Below are 15,950 nucleotides of genomic sequence, written 5' to 3' on the forward strand. Positions count from 1 at the left end.
GGGTCCTGGGATCGAGTCCCACATCGGGCTCTCTGCTCAGCGGGGAGCCTGCTTCCCTCTCTCTCTCTCTCTCTCTCTCTCTGCCTGCCTCTCTGCTTACTTGTGATCTCTCTCTCTCGCTGTCAAATAAATAAATAAATAAAATCTTTTAAAAAAATGTGTTAAAAAAAAGATTTTATTAATTATTGATTTGACAGAGAGACACAGGGAGAGAGGGAACACAAGCAAGGGGAGTAGAGGGAGAAGCAGGCTTCCTGCCAAGCAGGGAGCCTGAGCCAGGGCATGGCCCCAGGACCCTGGGACCTGAGCCAAAGGCAGATGCTTAATGACTGAGCCACCCGTGTACCCCCTAAGTGATTTCTTAAATTGTTTCACACATGTAATCAGTTGATTTGTTTGGTTTACTCCTTTTAGCTACTGTTCTTACAGTTTGTTAGAGTGTAATGGAAAGAACACTAAACTAGGAGCCAAAAGCCGGAGTGGGTATTCTGAACTACGTACTAGCTGTGCCCTTATGCAAATCACTTATTGATTCTGAGCTGATTTCTTCTGTCTATAAATGAGAGAAATTAAGAGAGTTGATCACTGTTGAAACTCTAAGTGTTACAGTAATCTCTATGGCTATGCTTTTGGCTAAATATGGATAGAATAAAACAAAATACCATTTGTGGGGCTAGAATATATGATCTTGATACCTTTAACATTATGCTGAATGAAACTATAAGGCCACCTTCTAACTTACTTTTAAAAAATGTCTGCTTAAAAACAAATTAATCTAAAACAAACAGGCAAACAAACAAATTCATCTAGGGACACCTGGGTGACTCAGTCAGTTAAGCCTCTGTCTTGGGCTCATGTCCTGATTCCAGGGTCCTTGGATAAGAGTCCCGCATCAGGCTTCTTGCTCAGCAGGGAGCCTGCTTCCCCCTCTGCCTGCCACTCCCCCTGCTCATGATCTCTCTCCTTTCTCTCTCCCTGACAAACAAACAAATAAAATCTTAAAAAAATTCATCTAACCATAAACTGAGTGTTTACTCTGTATAGAAATTGTCCTAAATCCCTTGTGTTAACTCATTTATTCCTCACATTGATTCTATAAGGCAGTTATTATCTTATTCCTTTTATATATCAGGAAGTCAAGAATCAGGTTAAATAATCTAAGATCATTCAGATAACAAGTAGGGGAGCCAACATTCCAACCAGAGGTAGTCTGCCACTTGTATGACAAGATTCTGCAGAATCCCTGTTGATAAATTCAATATGCATATAATTACCATGTTTTAAATGGAAGATTGTTTTGCCATTAAAGGAAAATCTATTGGTATGTCAGGAAAAAAAATTCTAACTTAAAACAGTTCTGCCCTAAAGTAGTTCCTTAGCTCCGTAGTTCCTTATAACTTTGTAATTTGGAAAACTAAATGGATTGCACAAATATACTATTATCTGAGAGCTCAGTTCCAGAGAAAGGCTACTGCTCCAGTCCCAAGGTCTTTGTAATTAAAGACACAAGTCATGAAAATAAGTATTAACACATTCCAGTCATCACTACCTTTTTGCTTATTGAGTGAACGTAATAAGAAAAAATTTACCAGTTATTGATAGGTCTACTCTGTGTTTCCAAGAAGATTCAATCATTGGATGATTAAATTTGGCACTTCATTTTTGTATTTTTTTCCCACTGCTTAATAAGAACATAAGGGAAAGGAGGAGCAAACACTTTACCTTCTACTGGTTTAGGATAATCTATCTTTCCCCATTGTGTTCTGCCCCCTTGACAGCCTTGTTAACTAATGGATAGGAATATTTTTTTCTATTTTGACTTTTACTTGTCTCCAGGAAAGACAGGAATTTCCTATTTTTCATTCCCTAGTTTGGAAAATAAATGGTCAGAAACTTGTCATAATTGATACAAAGAGAAACAACGCTTTAAAAGTTACCTGATCATTTAGGGGGCCCTGGGTGGCTCAGTGGGTTAAAGCCTCTGCCTTTGGTGATCTCAGGGTCCTGGGAAACAGCCCCGCATCGGGCTCTCTGCTTGGTGGGGAGCCTGCCTCTCCCTCTCTCTGCCTGCCTCTCTGCCTACTTGTGATCTCTGTCAAATAAATAAATAAAATCTTAAAAAAAAAAAGTCACTTGATCATTTAATACTAGCATTTCTATGGGCACAAATATGGACGTTTACAATGATTTCAGATATTTAAATACTTCATAAAGTCTTATGGATTTGTTGGCAATAATTTAAGGGTAGAAGTGCTATTGAGAAAACGGTTTTGATACTTAGCATGGTGTAAAGCTAAGTTTTTCCATTACCTTTGTTTAATTTATGATTCACAAAATGACAAAAATTTACTGAACATTTTCAACATTTGGTCTCTTATGTTTATTGTTTGAATTAAACTATTTATATGGCCTGTTTTAAATTATGTCCCTTAGGGATAGTGTAACATATACAGAAAGTACTTCAAATGTCTTAAAATATGGAAATAACACATTACTGTTTCTGTGTGAAAGGGAAGTATTTTAAAGATCACACTAAACATTCCACAAGGGGGCACCAAAGACTCATTTATCGTGCTTCTGGCCCTTCTTCAAAAAAGTTAATTTAACTTTTATATATTTGACGCTAATGTACTTTGACATTGCCAGGTAGGGGAAGTGTTCCTTGACTCAATTTTAAAAATGCATACAGAATAAATTTAGGTAATAGTTATTATCAGAGTTACTAATTAAAATATTTTAGTTGGCTTGCAAGATTGCTCTGTTTCCTGGGATGACTTTTAATAGAACACCTTGTTGGCGGGTGGGTCTGTGCCTTGGCCATCTGTATTTACTTGCCCAACAGCTCTGCCCTCCTGGCTCCCTCTTCATGGACAGTGGAGCCAGAAGAGTGGAAGGAGCATTAGAATCATGGAGGTGAGTTCTGGTTTTGAACCATGGTGGCGTACTACCAATTACTTCCTTCTGGCATTCTCATTTCTGCAGAAAAGTGGTGCTTGCTTGGTTCAGGTCCTAATCACAGTCTGCCCTAGATTCTGTAAATGCTTCCTACCAGGTCTCTTTGCTTTTACTTTGTCTCCATCTAAATCTGTCCTAAATAGCCATTGCCAGGTTATTTGTACTAAAATGTGGCTCCAATTATATTGCTTCCTATTAAAAATGTAGCTGAATTTAGGATCTCCTAATGGTCCTAACTTTCTAGCAATCTCTCTCACCATTCCACTCTGTACACTTTGTTCCGGCCAAACTAGACTCCTTACTGCTTCCTAAATTTCCCCTCTGCTTTTTCCCACTTCCCCTCCCTCTTGCCATACTAAATCCCATTGAACCCAGCTAATCTTTAGTTCTTTCCATGAATCATCTTCGACGATCTCTCCAACAAGATGAAATTTTTACCTTCTTTGAATCTAGTGTTTATGTCTTTCTTGTACTGTCTCTGACATGTCCTTTTTGTGTTAGATTCTTATAATCTTAAAAATAAATAAATAAATAAAATAAATAAATACAGTCTTGTAGTCTTCCCCCATTAGCAAGTTACTTAAGAGCAGAACTGTTTTATTCACCTCTCTACCTCCTTTAGCAGAATGTCTTATACATGATAGATGATAGAGCGAATATTAATTGAATTGTTGAATTAATGATTGCCACATGATATGATAATGAACCATATGAAAATGATATGCTGAGTGGGAATTAAAATACGTACATATGTATAAGTGTATATATACATTAGCTGTTAGGGGCAGAAAATATTGCCTTTAGAGGTGAAATATGCATCACTTTAGAATTAAGTGGTAAAAAACTACCCACGCAGAAAGTTAACAATGTGACATTTAAATTTTTATGTGCTAGGGCAGCAAAGATATTTTTGTGTTGGCATTCAAAAGAAGGAAATATATATTCAAGACATTGCACTTATATTAAATAAAGGGAGAAAAGTAATTTTCCTTTTTTTCCAGTTTGAGATATAAATGACATAGAGCGTTGTAGATGTTTAATTTGTACAACATTGATTCGATACACATCGATATTTCACAACAATCACCACCATTATGTTAGCTAACACCTCCATCCCATCACATGATTACCATTTTTTTTCTGTGATGTGAACATTTAAGATCTACTCTCAACAACTTTCAAGTACAGTTGACCCTTTAACAACATGGATTTAAACTGGGTGGATCTACTTTTATGTAGATTTTTTTTTTGATACAGTAGACTGTTGTCAGTATATTTTCTTTCTTACGATCTTCTTAATATTTTCTTTTTCCTAGATTACTTTATTATAAGAATACATTGTTATTCATAGAACATACGAAATATGTGTCATTTGACTGTTGATATGATCGGTAAGGCTTCTGGTCAACAGTAGGCCATTAGTAGTTAAGTTTTGGGGAAGTCCAAAGATACGTGTGGGAAAAGAAAAGATACATGTGGATTTTCAGCTGTGCAGAGGGGTTGGTGCCCCTAACCCTCATATTGTTTAAGGTTCAATTGTGTTCTCTATTTGTAAAAACTGCAACATCCTGGAGCAATATTAGAGTTTTAAAACTTTAACTAGGGAAGGGTTAAAAATGGAATTATCTCATCAGTTTGTGCAAGAAGCAAAGTAATGTAATGGAATATATTGACAATTATAATAAATCTAAACCAGCAGGTCCAGATGGTAGTTATCTTGGATAAGTTAAGAAATTGCCTAATGAATGTATTAAACTAATTATATTCCTTTTTCAAAAAATCATGAACTGTTAAGAAATAGAAAAAAATTCTGTTTTCTAGTTAAATGTGATACGAATGTGGGCAGTTGTTATCAAATATAGATATGTAATTTCACAGAAAGGAAAGATAATGTTTATCAAAAAGAGAATGGAAATAAACAACATATAAATTTTTTGATTTGTGTTTCTGATCTTGCCGCAAGGGCAGTTACTTTAGGGACTGTGGTGGGGGTTGGTATAATATGTTATTAGACGTTGAGGTGCCATCCATCTCCTAAGAAAAACATTCTACTACACTATTGGGCCAGTCTGGTTCTTGTGTGTGTAAAAATTAAAAAATGGTTTAGCTATGTGGAAATAAATGAAAACAACCCAGAGAAGAGCAAGCAAAGAGCATTTATTCAGCGCTTGCTCTGGCGAGGGAGTCAGCCACCGCCATATGCATTTGGTAGAGATTCCAAGGCAGGCATGAGGGGGAAAGCTGTGGAGTGGAGAAAGGGGAAGATTCAGGTGTGTTCTGACCAAAGGTTGCTGGCCTGGGGGCTAACTGTAATCTACAGTGCATCCTATGTGATTGGTTTGGGAAGTTTTTTGGCTTTCTCTGGTTGGTCCTTAACTGGAAATAGGGACAAAAATTAGGGAAACTGACAGTTACTGACCATGACTTGACCATTCTGGGTCTACTGCTATAGAGGTTGTGGTTTGGTTTCCAAGACTGGTTGCTGCAGAGATTTGAGAGAGTTCTATTGGCGTATATGGTCTGGCCATTGTCTATTTGTATATTCACACTCTCAGCCATATAAAAAATCTCATTACCATTAAAAATTAAAATCACAGGGATATAAATTTCAGCCTTTGGTACTATTTCTGTTCACTAGAACTAGGCTTAAGTGGGACCCTACCACATCAAATTCAAGGAAGGACTAGTACTTCCAAATCATTAAACTGGTATGATGCCTGAAATCATGCTTTTGGTAGTACACACACACACACACACACATACACACACACACACAGTACCATATCTCTCCAATAGTACTTGGGAGAATCGTTGAATAAATCCTTGCAGCTTCTCCTCCTGAGCAGGCCACAGAGTAGCCCTAATGCAAATAAACGTTTGCAATTTAGGTCAGCCCTTGAAACATTTGGTTTAGGGCTCACATCTGAAACCTGATCATTTTTCTTTGTCCACAGCAGCTTAACATGGTATCGCTTCTGTCCCATGGTCATGTTGGCTTCTCATTAACAGTTTTAGCTGTTTTTCAGGGAGACTGAGATGCTCTCCAGAGTTCCCCAAATTGAATGACAGGTGTATTTCACGGTCTGTTTCTAAATAAGGCCCTCTCGAGCACATCCTTCAAATTTTCTAATGATATGTCCAGAATCAGAGTAAACAGAAACTTAATTTCATTTATGTAGATACAATTCCCATCATAAACTTTTGGTTTTGGACAGCACCGGCTTTCAACAATGATAGAGACCAATTGTAGAAAAAGGCGTTTCTGGAAAAATGAGCTAGTCGGGGTGCAGAGACAGAATAAAATATTTCAAAAGTAAATTAAATCTAGTCATCAGGAAATGCGCATCAATCCCACCAAGAGATAACCACTTCATACCTGGTGGGATGGCTATAACAAAAAAGTTAATGACAACAAATGTTAGTGAGGATATGGCGATACCAGACCCTTAACTCACCACTGGTGGTGATATAAAATGGTTCAGCCAATACGGAAAACAGTATGACACTTCCTCAAAAAGCTACAGTGGCCAAACAAACAGTAGATTACCCTCGGCCCCAGCATTTCCACTCCTACGTATATGTAACTTAAGAAAGTGAAAACAAATGTCCACATAAAAACTTGTACATGGATGTTCATTGAAGCATTACTCATAATAGCTAAAAAGTGGAAAACCCAATGTTTACCAACTGATGAATGGACAAACTGATATATCCACACAATGGAATATTATTCAGCAATAAGAAGGAATGAAGTACTGATTCATGCCCCAATATGGATGAAACTTAGAAACATGGTACGTGAAAGAAACCAGTCATGAAAACCCAACAGATGGTATGATTCCATTTATCTGAAATGTCCAGGAAAATACATAGAGGCAGAAGGTAGGTCAGTGGTTGCTTAGGGGTGGGCGAGGGGTGAATAGGGGATAACAGCTAAAAGTACTGGGCTTTTTTTTGAGGCATTTAATGTTCTAAAATGGATTTTTTGATATGAAATGATAGTTGGATGACTTTGATTATATTAAAAATCATTTAAGTGTATACTTTAGATAGATGAATTGTATGATATATGATTTACATTTCAATAAAGCGATTACAAAAAATTTAAATCACCAAAACATTAGAATAACATAATATCCTACACATGTGGGTTCAAGTTACGGTCTTTGTGATTCTTGGGTTGTTTTTTTAAATCGCGTGAGAATATTTTTAGAGGGAAAGGTTGCATAGCAGTGTTGTTAAAGAGCAAAAGCTTTGGAATCAGACTTGGATCAACTTGCGGCTTCAGCACTTTAAAGCTGTTTGTCTTTGAACAAATTATCTCACCTCTAGAAGTCTCAGTTTCCTAGATTGTTGGGAAGAATACCACCAATGTCTTAGGGGTATTGTTAGAGGCCCATAGTTAAGTGTGCAATGTTAGCCACACTTGATGACAAAACGATTGACTTCTTATTGGTGTAGTTATCTGAAAGAGGGATAAACATATCTTTTCTGTGAACAGGGCTCAGTGTGGATTGATTGTAAGGCGGAGAAGATATTCCAATGAATACGTACTGAGTGGCAGGCATTCAGTAAGGGGGGCTGGGGTGGGGCGGTGGGGGTAAAATAAGACAGATCTCTTTCGATCCCCAGGAATTTACTGTCTGCTAGATGGCACGGGAGGTAGTGGGCATACCTCTCTGTACAGATTATTTTATTTTATTTTATTTTATTTTTTTAAGATTTTATTTATATATTTGGCAGATAGAGATCACAAGTAGGGAGCGAGGCAGGCAGAGAGAGAGAGGAGGAAGCAGGCTCCCTGCCAAGCAGAGAGCCCGATGCAGGGCTCGATCCCAGGACCCTGGGATCATGACCCGAGCGAAAGGCAGAGGCTTTAACCAACTGAGCCACCCAGGCGCCCCTGTACAGATTATTTTAATATTAATATGGTTTTAAGATCGTCGTTTTTACCAAATATACAGGAACAATAGGAGAAGCCAATGAAAGGAATTCATAGGAAGCTACAGTAGGGAAGATGACAGTTAAGCTGAGTACTGAAGAATGAGAAAATTTTGCTTGAAAAAGGCCAGAGAGCTTCCCTAGCGGCAGAAACAGCGCAAGCAAATAAATGCCTAAAAGGCCCATTGATAGGTCAGCTCTCATAATTACATCTTCTAACTTCCAGGCATCTGTATCAACTACAAATTCAGAATCGTCACTTGTAAGGCTCATACACTTCTTAAACTCTCCCCCACAACATGGTCCACTCACAACTTTTCCCATCTCCAAGGATGGCAACCTCATCCTTCTGATTGCTCATGCCAGAATCCTTGGAGTTATTCTCAGCTACTTTTTGTTTCATCCCCACAACCAACTTGTCAGGAATACCATTAGCTTTACCTTTAAAATATATGCAGGATCTGAGTTTTCTCAGAGCTGTTACTGCTACCACTCCAGTCTGAGCCACCGTCAGCTCCTGTCCACCTCCACGTGTGCCCATCTACATTCTCTAGAAAGCAGCCCTTGAGTGATCCTTTTCAAATAAAAACACGATCATAGTACTTCTCTGCTCAAAATTTCTATGGTTTGCATTTCACTCGGGATGAAAGCTGAGGTCCTTACAAGGGCCAGCCAAAACCTTCCATAGTTTTTTGCCTCATGCCTCCCTTTGCCCTTCTCTTTGCTTCCACTACTCACCCTTGACTTCATTTGGCCCTCTGATTCTGTTTGGTCCAAGTAGTGGTTTATAGTTTTAGTTTTCTCTCTGTCTTTGTACTATTGAAAAGGCAGTAACTATAACTAGGCACGTGCTGTGGTTCCTTGCTCTACAAGCACCCACGGTCTGACTCCATGCTTGCTCAAGCATTCACATACCTGCAGGACCCTGACAGGCCTTGGATGTCCCCCACAGTGTAGGAGGAATATGTGGAGCAACTAAAGGTTTTAAGCAGGTCAGATCCGTATTATAGAGGATCCACAGGAAATGGATTAAGGGGATCTCCACTGGAAGCAAACAGTGAAAGAGGACAAGTTAAGGGACTTTTTACAACACTCCACGTGGGAGCCTGTGCTAAGGCTATGGTTGCTCATGGGAGTGAAGATTCCAGATTCCAGAAATACTTTAATGTAGAATTGGCAGGACCTAGTGCTTGTCTAAATATGGGGTTTCTGTCTTGGAGTCACCTGGTGGATGAAGGTACCACTTACTGAACACGGGATTTATGAAGAAAGAAGAAATTTGAAGATAAGTAATGCGGGGAAATGTAGATTTCCTTTTGGATATTTTGATTTTGGAACATCCAAGGACGAGCCACCACTGTGTAGGTAGAGGAAGAAACTGGATTTAGGGTTCTTAGGAGCATGGGGAGCCTGAGGTGGAAATCTGGTTGGACTGGAAATTTGAGTTGACTATGACTTTTCAAAAAATCTTTTTCTCCTTCCCTTCCCCTCCCCCTCCTCTCAATCAGAAGAACAGTTTTTCTTTTTTCGAATTTCACTTTTTACTTCCATCATAACTTTTCGGGGAACACACAATACGGCCATGTTCGGTTTATTGTCCTTCAACAGCCTCCTCGGGTAATTTTTAAAGCTGAAATATCTTGAAAATGCAAAAGTCGTAACCCATTGAAGAAAAAACGTGGGGCAGATCTCGTTCCTAAAGCTCATGAATATTTAATTTTTGACTATGCATTTCCCACAAGTGGGGATGAGTTTAGGCGCTGTGTGTGGCTGTGTCCTCCGTCGATATCAAGGAAACTCCCGAGGCCCGACTCCCCTTTCTTGCTCCTCTTCTCAGGACCAGCCCATCTGTCCCTCACCCGCACCTGCTCGCCGGCTGGTCATTTCTAGCTAAGCAGTCACCCAATTTCCTGGACGGTGCGGCCAGGGTCTCCACGTGCGGGAACAGGACGGAGCCACCGGCACCGCGGCACGAGGCCCGGACGAGTCGGGTCTCTCTACGGGGGAGGCCGCGCGGGTCCCCCTACCGGTGGCGGCGGCGTCCGCCCTGGCCGGGAAGGACGACGCACTAAGGCGGGCCGGGTCCCCGGGAGAGGCGCGCGCAGCCGCCCTGCCCTCTGGCGCCCGCCTGCCCGCATTGTCTCAGCTCCATAGCAACTCGGGGGCCACGCGCGCTGCGCGGCGTCGGCGTGCGCTTCGGCTCCCGCTCCGGCTCCCGCTCCCGCTGCCGGGGAGAGACCGGCGCTACCGGGCGATGGAGCCCTGACGGCCCCGCGCGGGCGCCGGGCGCGGGCAACGGCGGCGGCATGCCGGAGAAGCGGCTCACCGCGGGTAGGTGCGGCGGCGGCGGGCACCACACACCCACCTGTGGACGTGACTTCTCGACCGGGCGCCCCCCCCCCTCCACTTCCCCAAACCTGGCTCCCCTGCGCTCTCTCAGCGTTTTATTGCGAATCTCACCCCGTCCCACCACACCCCCTCCCCTCGCCCCGGACGACCCCCGTTTGCATTGCCTCATTGGCACCGTCTTATTTTGTCTTGCTTAATTCCCCGTTTTGCAGCTGGAATAATGGAAGCCTACAAGGTTAACTTCAGGGTCACAGTGAATTAGTGACCATGCTGGATTCCAGAGGCCCTTCCTCCCCACTTCCACCTTGAATTCCAACTTAAAATTCAATCCATGTGCAGAGAATGAACAGAGGGTCAAAATCTTCCTGAGCTTGCCCGTGTATAAAGCAGGGCTAGGTGCTGTCTCAAATTATTTCATTTACTTTAAAAGGAAATCAGATTTGAGTGAGATAATGTCATATTTCATCTTGTTTCAGAGCCACCAGATATTACAGAAGAAGGATTTGTAAGTACAATTTTAGAGGGCCATCCCCCTCCCCCTTGGCTTTTTAAAATCATAGATTGTAGGAAGAAAAGCTGTATATGTTCTTTTCTCCTTTTTGCCAAATGGATATAATAGAAGCTTTGGCTTGGTAACAGCGGTGGTAAGTATAAGGCATTTTTACATTCTTGAACAGGTACCTTTTTAAGAAGAGGCCAGAGGATTTTTATGATGGATGCTATTTACTGTTCAAGTCCTTTTACATAAACGACCTCATTTAATTTATCTAAACTCTTTCATGACTCCGTGAGAGGTAGGTTTTATCTCCATGATTTTATTGCCAAGTGGGGGTGCAGTTTCTGGTTTTGTAAACATTAGTAGATGGCACTGATTGATAAACAAGTGGTCAATTTATAGTTGTAACTACTTTTTAAAGGTACTAAATGTTTTCAGGTCAGACTTCTGGTGAGTTGAGTGGTAATAAGTACTTTGCCTAGTACCTGATATCCATGATCATTTCGGTGAGTGCTATATTTAGCATGGGTTTTGCTGTAACTCCTGTTGGATATTTAAGGAACTTGCTCAAACAGCTAGATAGGAGGTAGCAGAGCTTCTTTCTTTCTAAGGTTGGAGTCCAATTCCAAGAGCCCTAACCACTGTAGGGGCAGAGGGCAGGCTGCCCCAATATGGGCCGCTTTGGCATGAAGATTATTTTGGGTTCAAAAGCAATTGAAATCTAGCAGATTCAGGAACAGCTCTTTACCTCTCCCACAACTGCCTAAAAAGAGTTTAGGTAGAGAATCCAGGAAGAGAACCACCACCACCAAGAACGACATGATGGTATGAACCAGGTATGGTAGACAGGAAGGAACCTGGCAAGACCTGTTTCATCCAATTCCTCCATGTCCCTTTGTTTCCCAGTGTCCCAGGACACATTTGTTTACCATTTACTTATTCGTCTTCCTATGAATTGCACTCTCTCCCGTGGAAGTCCCGGACCCCTACCCTTCTCCTTAAGTCAGAACAACATATATGCCTCATTTTGCCTGTTTTTGGAATTTCCATGTCTTTGTGGATTCCCCGTGTGTACACTATTAAATCTGATCTTCTCCTTTTGTCTCATGTAAATGTAATTCTTAGTCATGCTGGAAGACCTTGAGGGCAGAGAAAAATTTTTCCTCCCCTTCACCACTATTCTGTGCTCTTTCACTTATGTCTTCTAGCACTTATTTCTCTGTTGGCCAATTATCTTATTTGCTTTTGGCTTTTTATTCAACAAACATGAGTGCCTCATGTATGACGCTGTATTCAGCGTCACTACTACATGCTGAAGAGAAGTCTCAAAAAGTTTGCAGTCTAGCAGAAGGGGCTGTGAGAGGAGAGAGTGAGGGACTCCCATCTGTTAGCACCTTCCATTTTCACCCTTCTGGACCTTTGATCCACTACTGAGAGAGAGAGAGAGAGACATACAGAAAAACATCAAGTTAGAGACACAAACAGCCTGCCAGAAACTCCACCCATCTTCTTGTTGCCTCAGCGTAACCCTTCCAGACTGTTCTTCATTCCCACGGAGGTCAACATTTCTGGAGCCAATCTTTCCCATACAGTTCCCCCATAAACTGTCTGAGGAGCACTCAGCAGCATTGCACTTAACCGTTTGAATAGCCCGCTGATCCCTCAGGTCATTGTAGCTGTTTGGGAACTCATAACAGCTGGAAGACTCTCCTGGCCACTCTTCTTTGTCTTGGTGTCTCCAATACCACCATCTCCTGGTTTCCCATCTCTCCTGTTCAGGTCCTCATTTCTGGCTTCTCTTTCTTTGCCCACCAAAGTGTTGACTTTCTTTAGGACTCTGTTCCACAGACTCCCTCTGGGGGAGCTCTTCTCCTATAGTTTTAGCTACTCTGACTTCCCAGGGTTTCCAGATCTGTATCTCTCCAGCCCAGACACATTTTCTGATGCCAGACCTTGATATCTTTTGGGTTATGGGGCACCTTCATCAGCTGGATGCCCCTGCATCACCGCCACAGTCATATTCCACACACTCTTTCTCAAGAGTGTGATAAAATGAGCTTATCTCTCTGCTCCCCTCAGCCCCGTGCTATTTTTCTTCCCCCTTTTCTTGTTTTGTTCATGGTGCCACTGCCATTCTGTTGTCCAAGAAGCCAGAACTTTCTTCCCCTTTCTTCCCTCTCACCTGCAATCATTTACCAAGTTCCTTTCTTAGCTGGGTCTTTTTCTCCATACTCATAGCTACTGTCTTATTTCAGGCCCTCATCCCTGGGCCTGGACTCTGGCAGTCGTCCTAACTGATATCACTGCCTCCAATATTCCTCTGTCGACTCCAATTTTTCTTGGCCTAAAGCTTAAAGTGCAAACTCCTGTGCATTGACTTCACTGGATGATATTGCTTTGCTCTGTCTACCTTCAGATTCTCCTCCCATCGCTCCAGCCCTGGCTGTCAGATTGCTATTAACTCTTTTAAAGAATTACCATGTTCCATGATTGCTCAACTCTTTTATTAATCCTACTATTTATTGACTGCTGAACTACAGGTTAGTATTTAACCCCAAAACAACTCCATTAGGTGGTTATTAATCACCCATGTTTCCCAGATGAGGAAGTTGAAGTCCACAACTGTTCACCAACTTGGCCTAAAGCCACACATCTAGGAACTGGCAGAGCCAGAGTGTCAAACATCTCCCTTCTGCATTCAAAATCTTTTCTATAACTTTTTAGCCTTTTTAAACCTTACCTCCCAACACTTTCCGTGTGATAGACAATGTTCATACCATCTGAGGATTATAAAGTACTTCCACATTTCTTCTGCTCCAGCCAAACTACGAGCTGCTCCTCCTTGCCTTTGCTGCAGGATTTTGTCTCAGCTGCCCTCCCCGCCTCTTTCCCAGTCTTGCATGCCCTTCAGGGCCTCGCTCACCTCCTCAAGGACAGCTGACCAACCTCTTGCCGCTTGTGGTAGATACCAGTTTGTGACCAGCTTCTCCAGTTCAAGTGCTCACCCAGGATTATCCGTAGATGAAATAATTCATGCCTCGCACATCTATTTACTTCTGTTTTTCAAAAGTAGTCAAAATAATTTTTTCTCGTTAATATTCTTAGAAAAATAATGCGGCAGAGCTCTCTGGAACCCCCAGATCAATTCTACCTTTCCCCACAATACATGCTAGACACAAGGCTTGCTAGATTAGACTTCATTTTCTAGCTAATGTTTACACAGATTAAATAACCAACCACTACGTCACACAGCTGGTACCTGGTCAAGCCACAGTTAGAACCTGGGTCTGACTCCATCTCACACACGAAGGGAGAAAAGATGCCCTTTTCTTCTCTCCCGCTGGCTGGAATGAGGATGTGATGATTGAGCCGAAGCAGTCAGTTGGGATCATGAGGTAGAAGTGGCATCAGCTTTCCAGAAGTAAGATGCAACACTTCTGCTCACATTCCATTGACCACATTTAGTTGCAAGGAAGCTTAGAAAGCGTAGTCTTTTAGAATAAATCATTTGTTGTCAGGAACACATTGCCGTGTGTCTATTTTAACTTTTTATGTGTATAATTTGCAATTTCTTCACGCAATTATGAATTCCTGCAGGGCTGGTACTGGGTCTCAGACAACTTAATATTCCCTGTGGTGTGTAGCACAATGTCCAGAATATGCTATTAGATGATTAATAAATTTTGGTTAATGGGTATTTTCATATATGATAGTGTGATGTGTTTATTTTTGATTTTGTTTTATTTAAAACATTTTTAGAGTTGACACTCAATGTTAACATTAGTTTCAGAGGTACAACACAGTGATTTAGCTTCTCTATATGTTATGCTATGTTTCACTTAGCATTTTTTGCAAAGTTTCTTTTGATACATGTTCTATATTTCTCAAGCACCTCTCTCAGCATTCTTCCATTTCAGTGTCTTTGTTAATTTTGTATTTGATTGGTTTTTGATAATTCTCTCTTAGGGAAAATACATACAAAATGTTAATACATTCCATTTTCTCATTGATCCTTCTGGGGAAATATTTTTAATTACAAAAGCAATGTATGAATATTCTTATAAATGATCCAGATAATAAAAGTGATAAAGTGAATGCTTCTTATCATCACTTCCCTCTAGCCAAGCCCCTTTCATTTTTATATTCCAGAAAACCTGAAATATAAATCTGTCATGGCAAGAAAAGTAGAGTTCAGACTGCTTTATGTTACACTGGGATTTGATTACGCATTAGGTATACATTGAGAAGAGTTTCAAGTGAGAGTAACTGCTAAATTATTTTAACTTTAAAATAGAAAATAAATTCATTTTAAAGACTTAACTACTTGACTCTTAAATCCAAAATAATCACATTTTTTTCTTGTGCCTTCAAATTTTTTTTAAAAAGATTAATTTTTTAGAGGGGGAGGGGCAGAGAGAGAATCTTTCAAGCAGACTCCCCACTGAGCAAGGAGCCTGACCCAGACCCCTAGATCATGACCTGAGCTGAAACCAGGAGTTGATGCTTAACCAACTGAGCCACCCAGGCACCCCTAAAAGTTGCTTGAATCTATGTAAGAGGGTAGGTCATGTCTCAAAAATAGTCTTTGTAGAGTAAAAATTTTGTAGTATGATGATTTCTTTCTTGGACGATTATCTGATACATGAAGCCTACAGTTTCATTAACTTTAAAAGCAGATGCCATTTAAAAAAGAAAAAGATAAAAAAAAAAAAAAAAAGCAGATCCCTTTATTTTTACTACCAAAACAAGAGAGACTAGTTTCGTGCAGTATTTACTGTATCTTACTTGTTAAAAATGATATGCCTTTTTAGCTAATCCTTCAAATTCATACTCTGTGTGGATAGGTTGAATAAACTTACAATAAACAGAGAGGTGGCATTCTGTGGGAAAGGTGGAGGGCAGGAGCCGGTAGATGTCGGTACCATTCCTTCTTTCCCCCAGTGCCCTTTCTTTTCTTAAGAGGGTGTGCCAGAAGTGTTTCTAGCAAGTCATTTGGAAACTGAGACAGGTCCTGGAGGTCCTTTGGAAAGTGTTAAGCCATTTGGAATTCTTCCATCTCTGCAGAGTCCAGTTCTCTGGTTGAATTCAAATTCTCTGATGTTTTCTGGAACTGCAGAAGCTGCGTTAGAATTCCATCAGTAAGTTAGTGAACAAGTTTATTGTTAAGCAACTACTTGCACATAACGCTTTATTAGGTCCTACTGGGGAC

General features: G+C 40.9%; 1 protein-coding gene across 1 annotated transcript in view; it reads left to right on the forward strand.

Moving 5' to 3' along the window:
• The first annotated feature begins 10,202 nt into the window (after positions 1-10,202).
• The window catches only part of RGS22 (regulator of G protein signaling 22), a 117,025-nt gene continuing 111,277 nt past the window's right edge, over positions 10,203-15,950 (forward strand). The window contains exons 1-3 of the mRNA XM_046007305.1: positions 10,203-10,398; positions 10,722-10,750; positions 13,562-13,702. Coding sequence (XP_045863261.1) covers positions 10,203-10,398; positions 10,722-10,750; positions 13,562-13,702 — 366 coding nt within the window. The remainder of the gene's footprint in view (positions 10,399-10,721; positions 10,751-13,561; positions 13,703-15,950) is intronic.

Source organism: Meles meles, chromosome 1, assembly GCF_922984935.1.
Source record: "Meles meles chromosome 1, mMelMel3.1 paternal haplotype, whole genome shotgun sequence".
In the NCBI taxonomy this organism is placed as follows: domain Eukaryota; kingdom Metazoa; phylum Chordata; class Mammalia; order Carnivora; family Mustelidae; genus Meles; species Meles meles.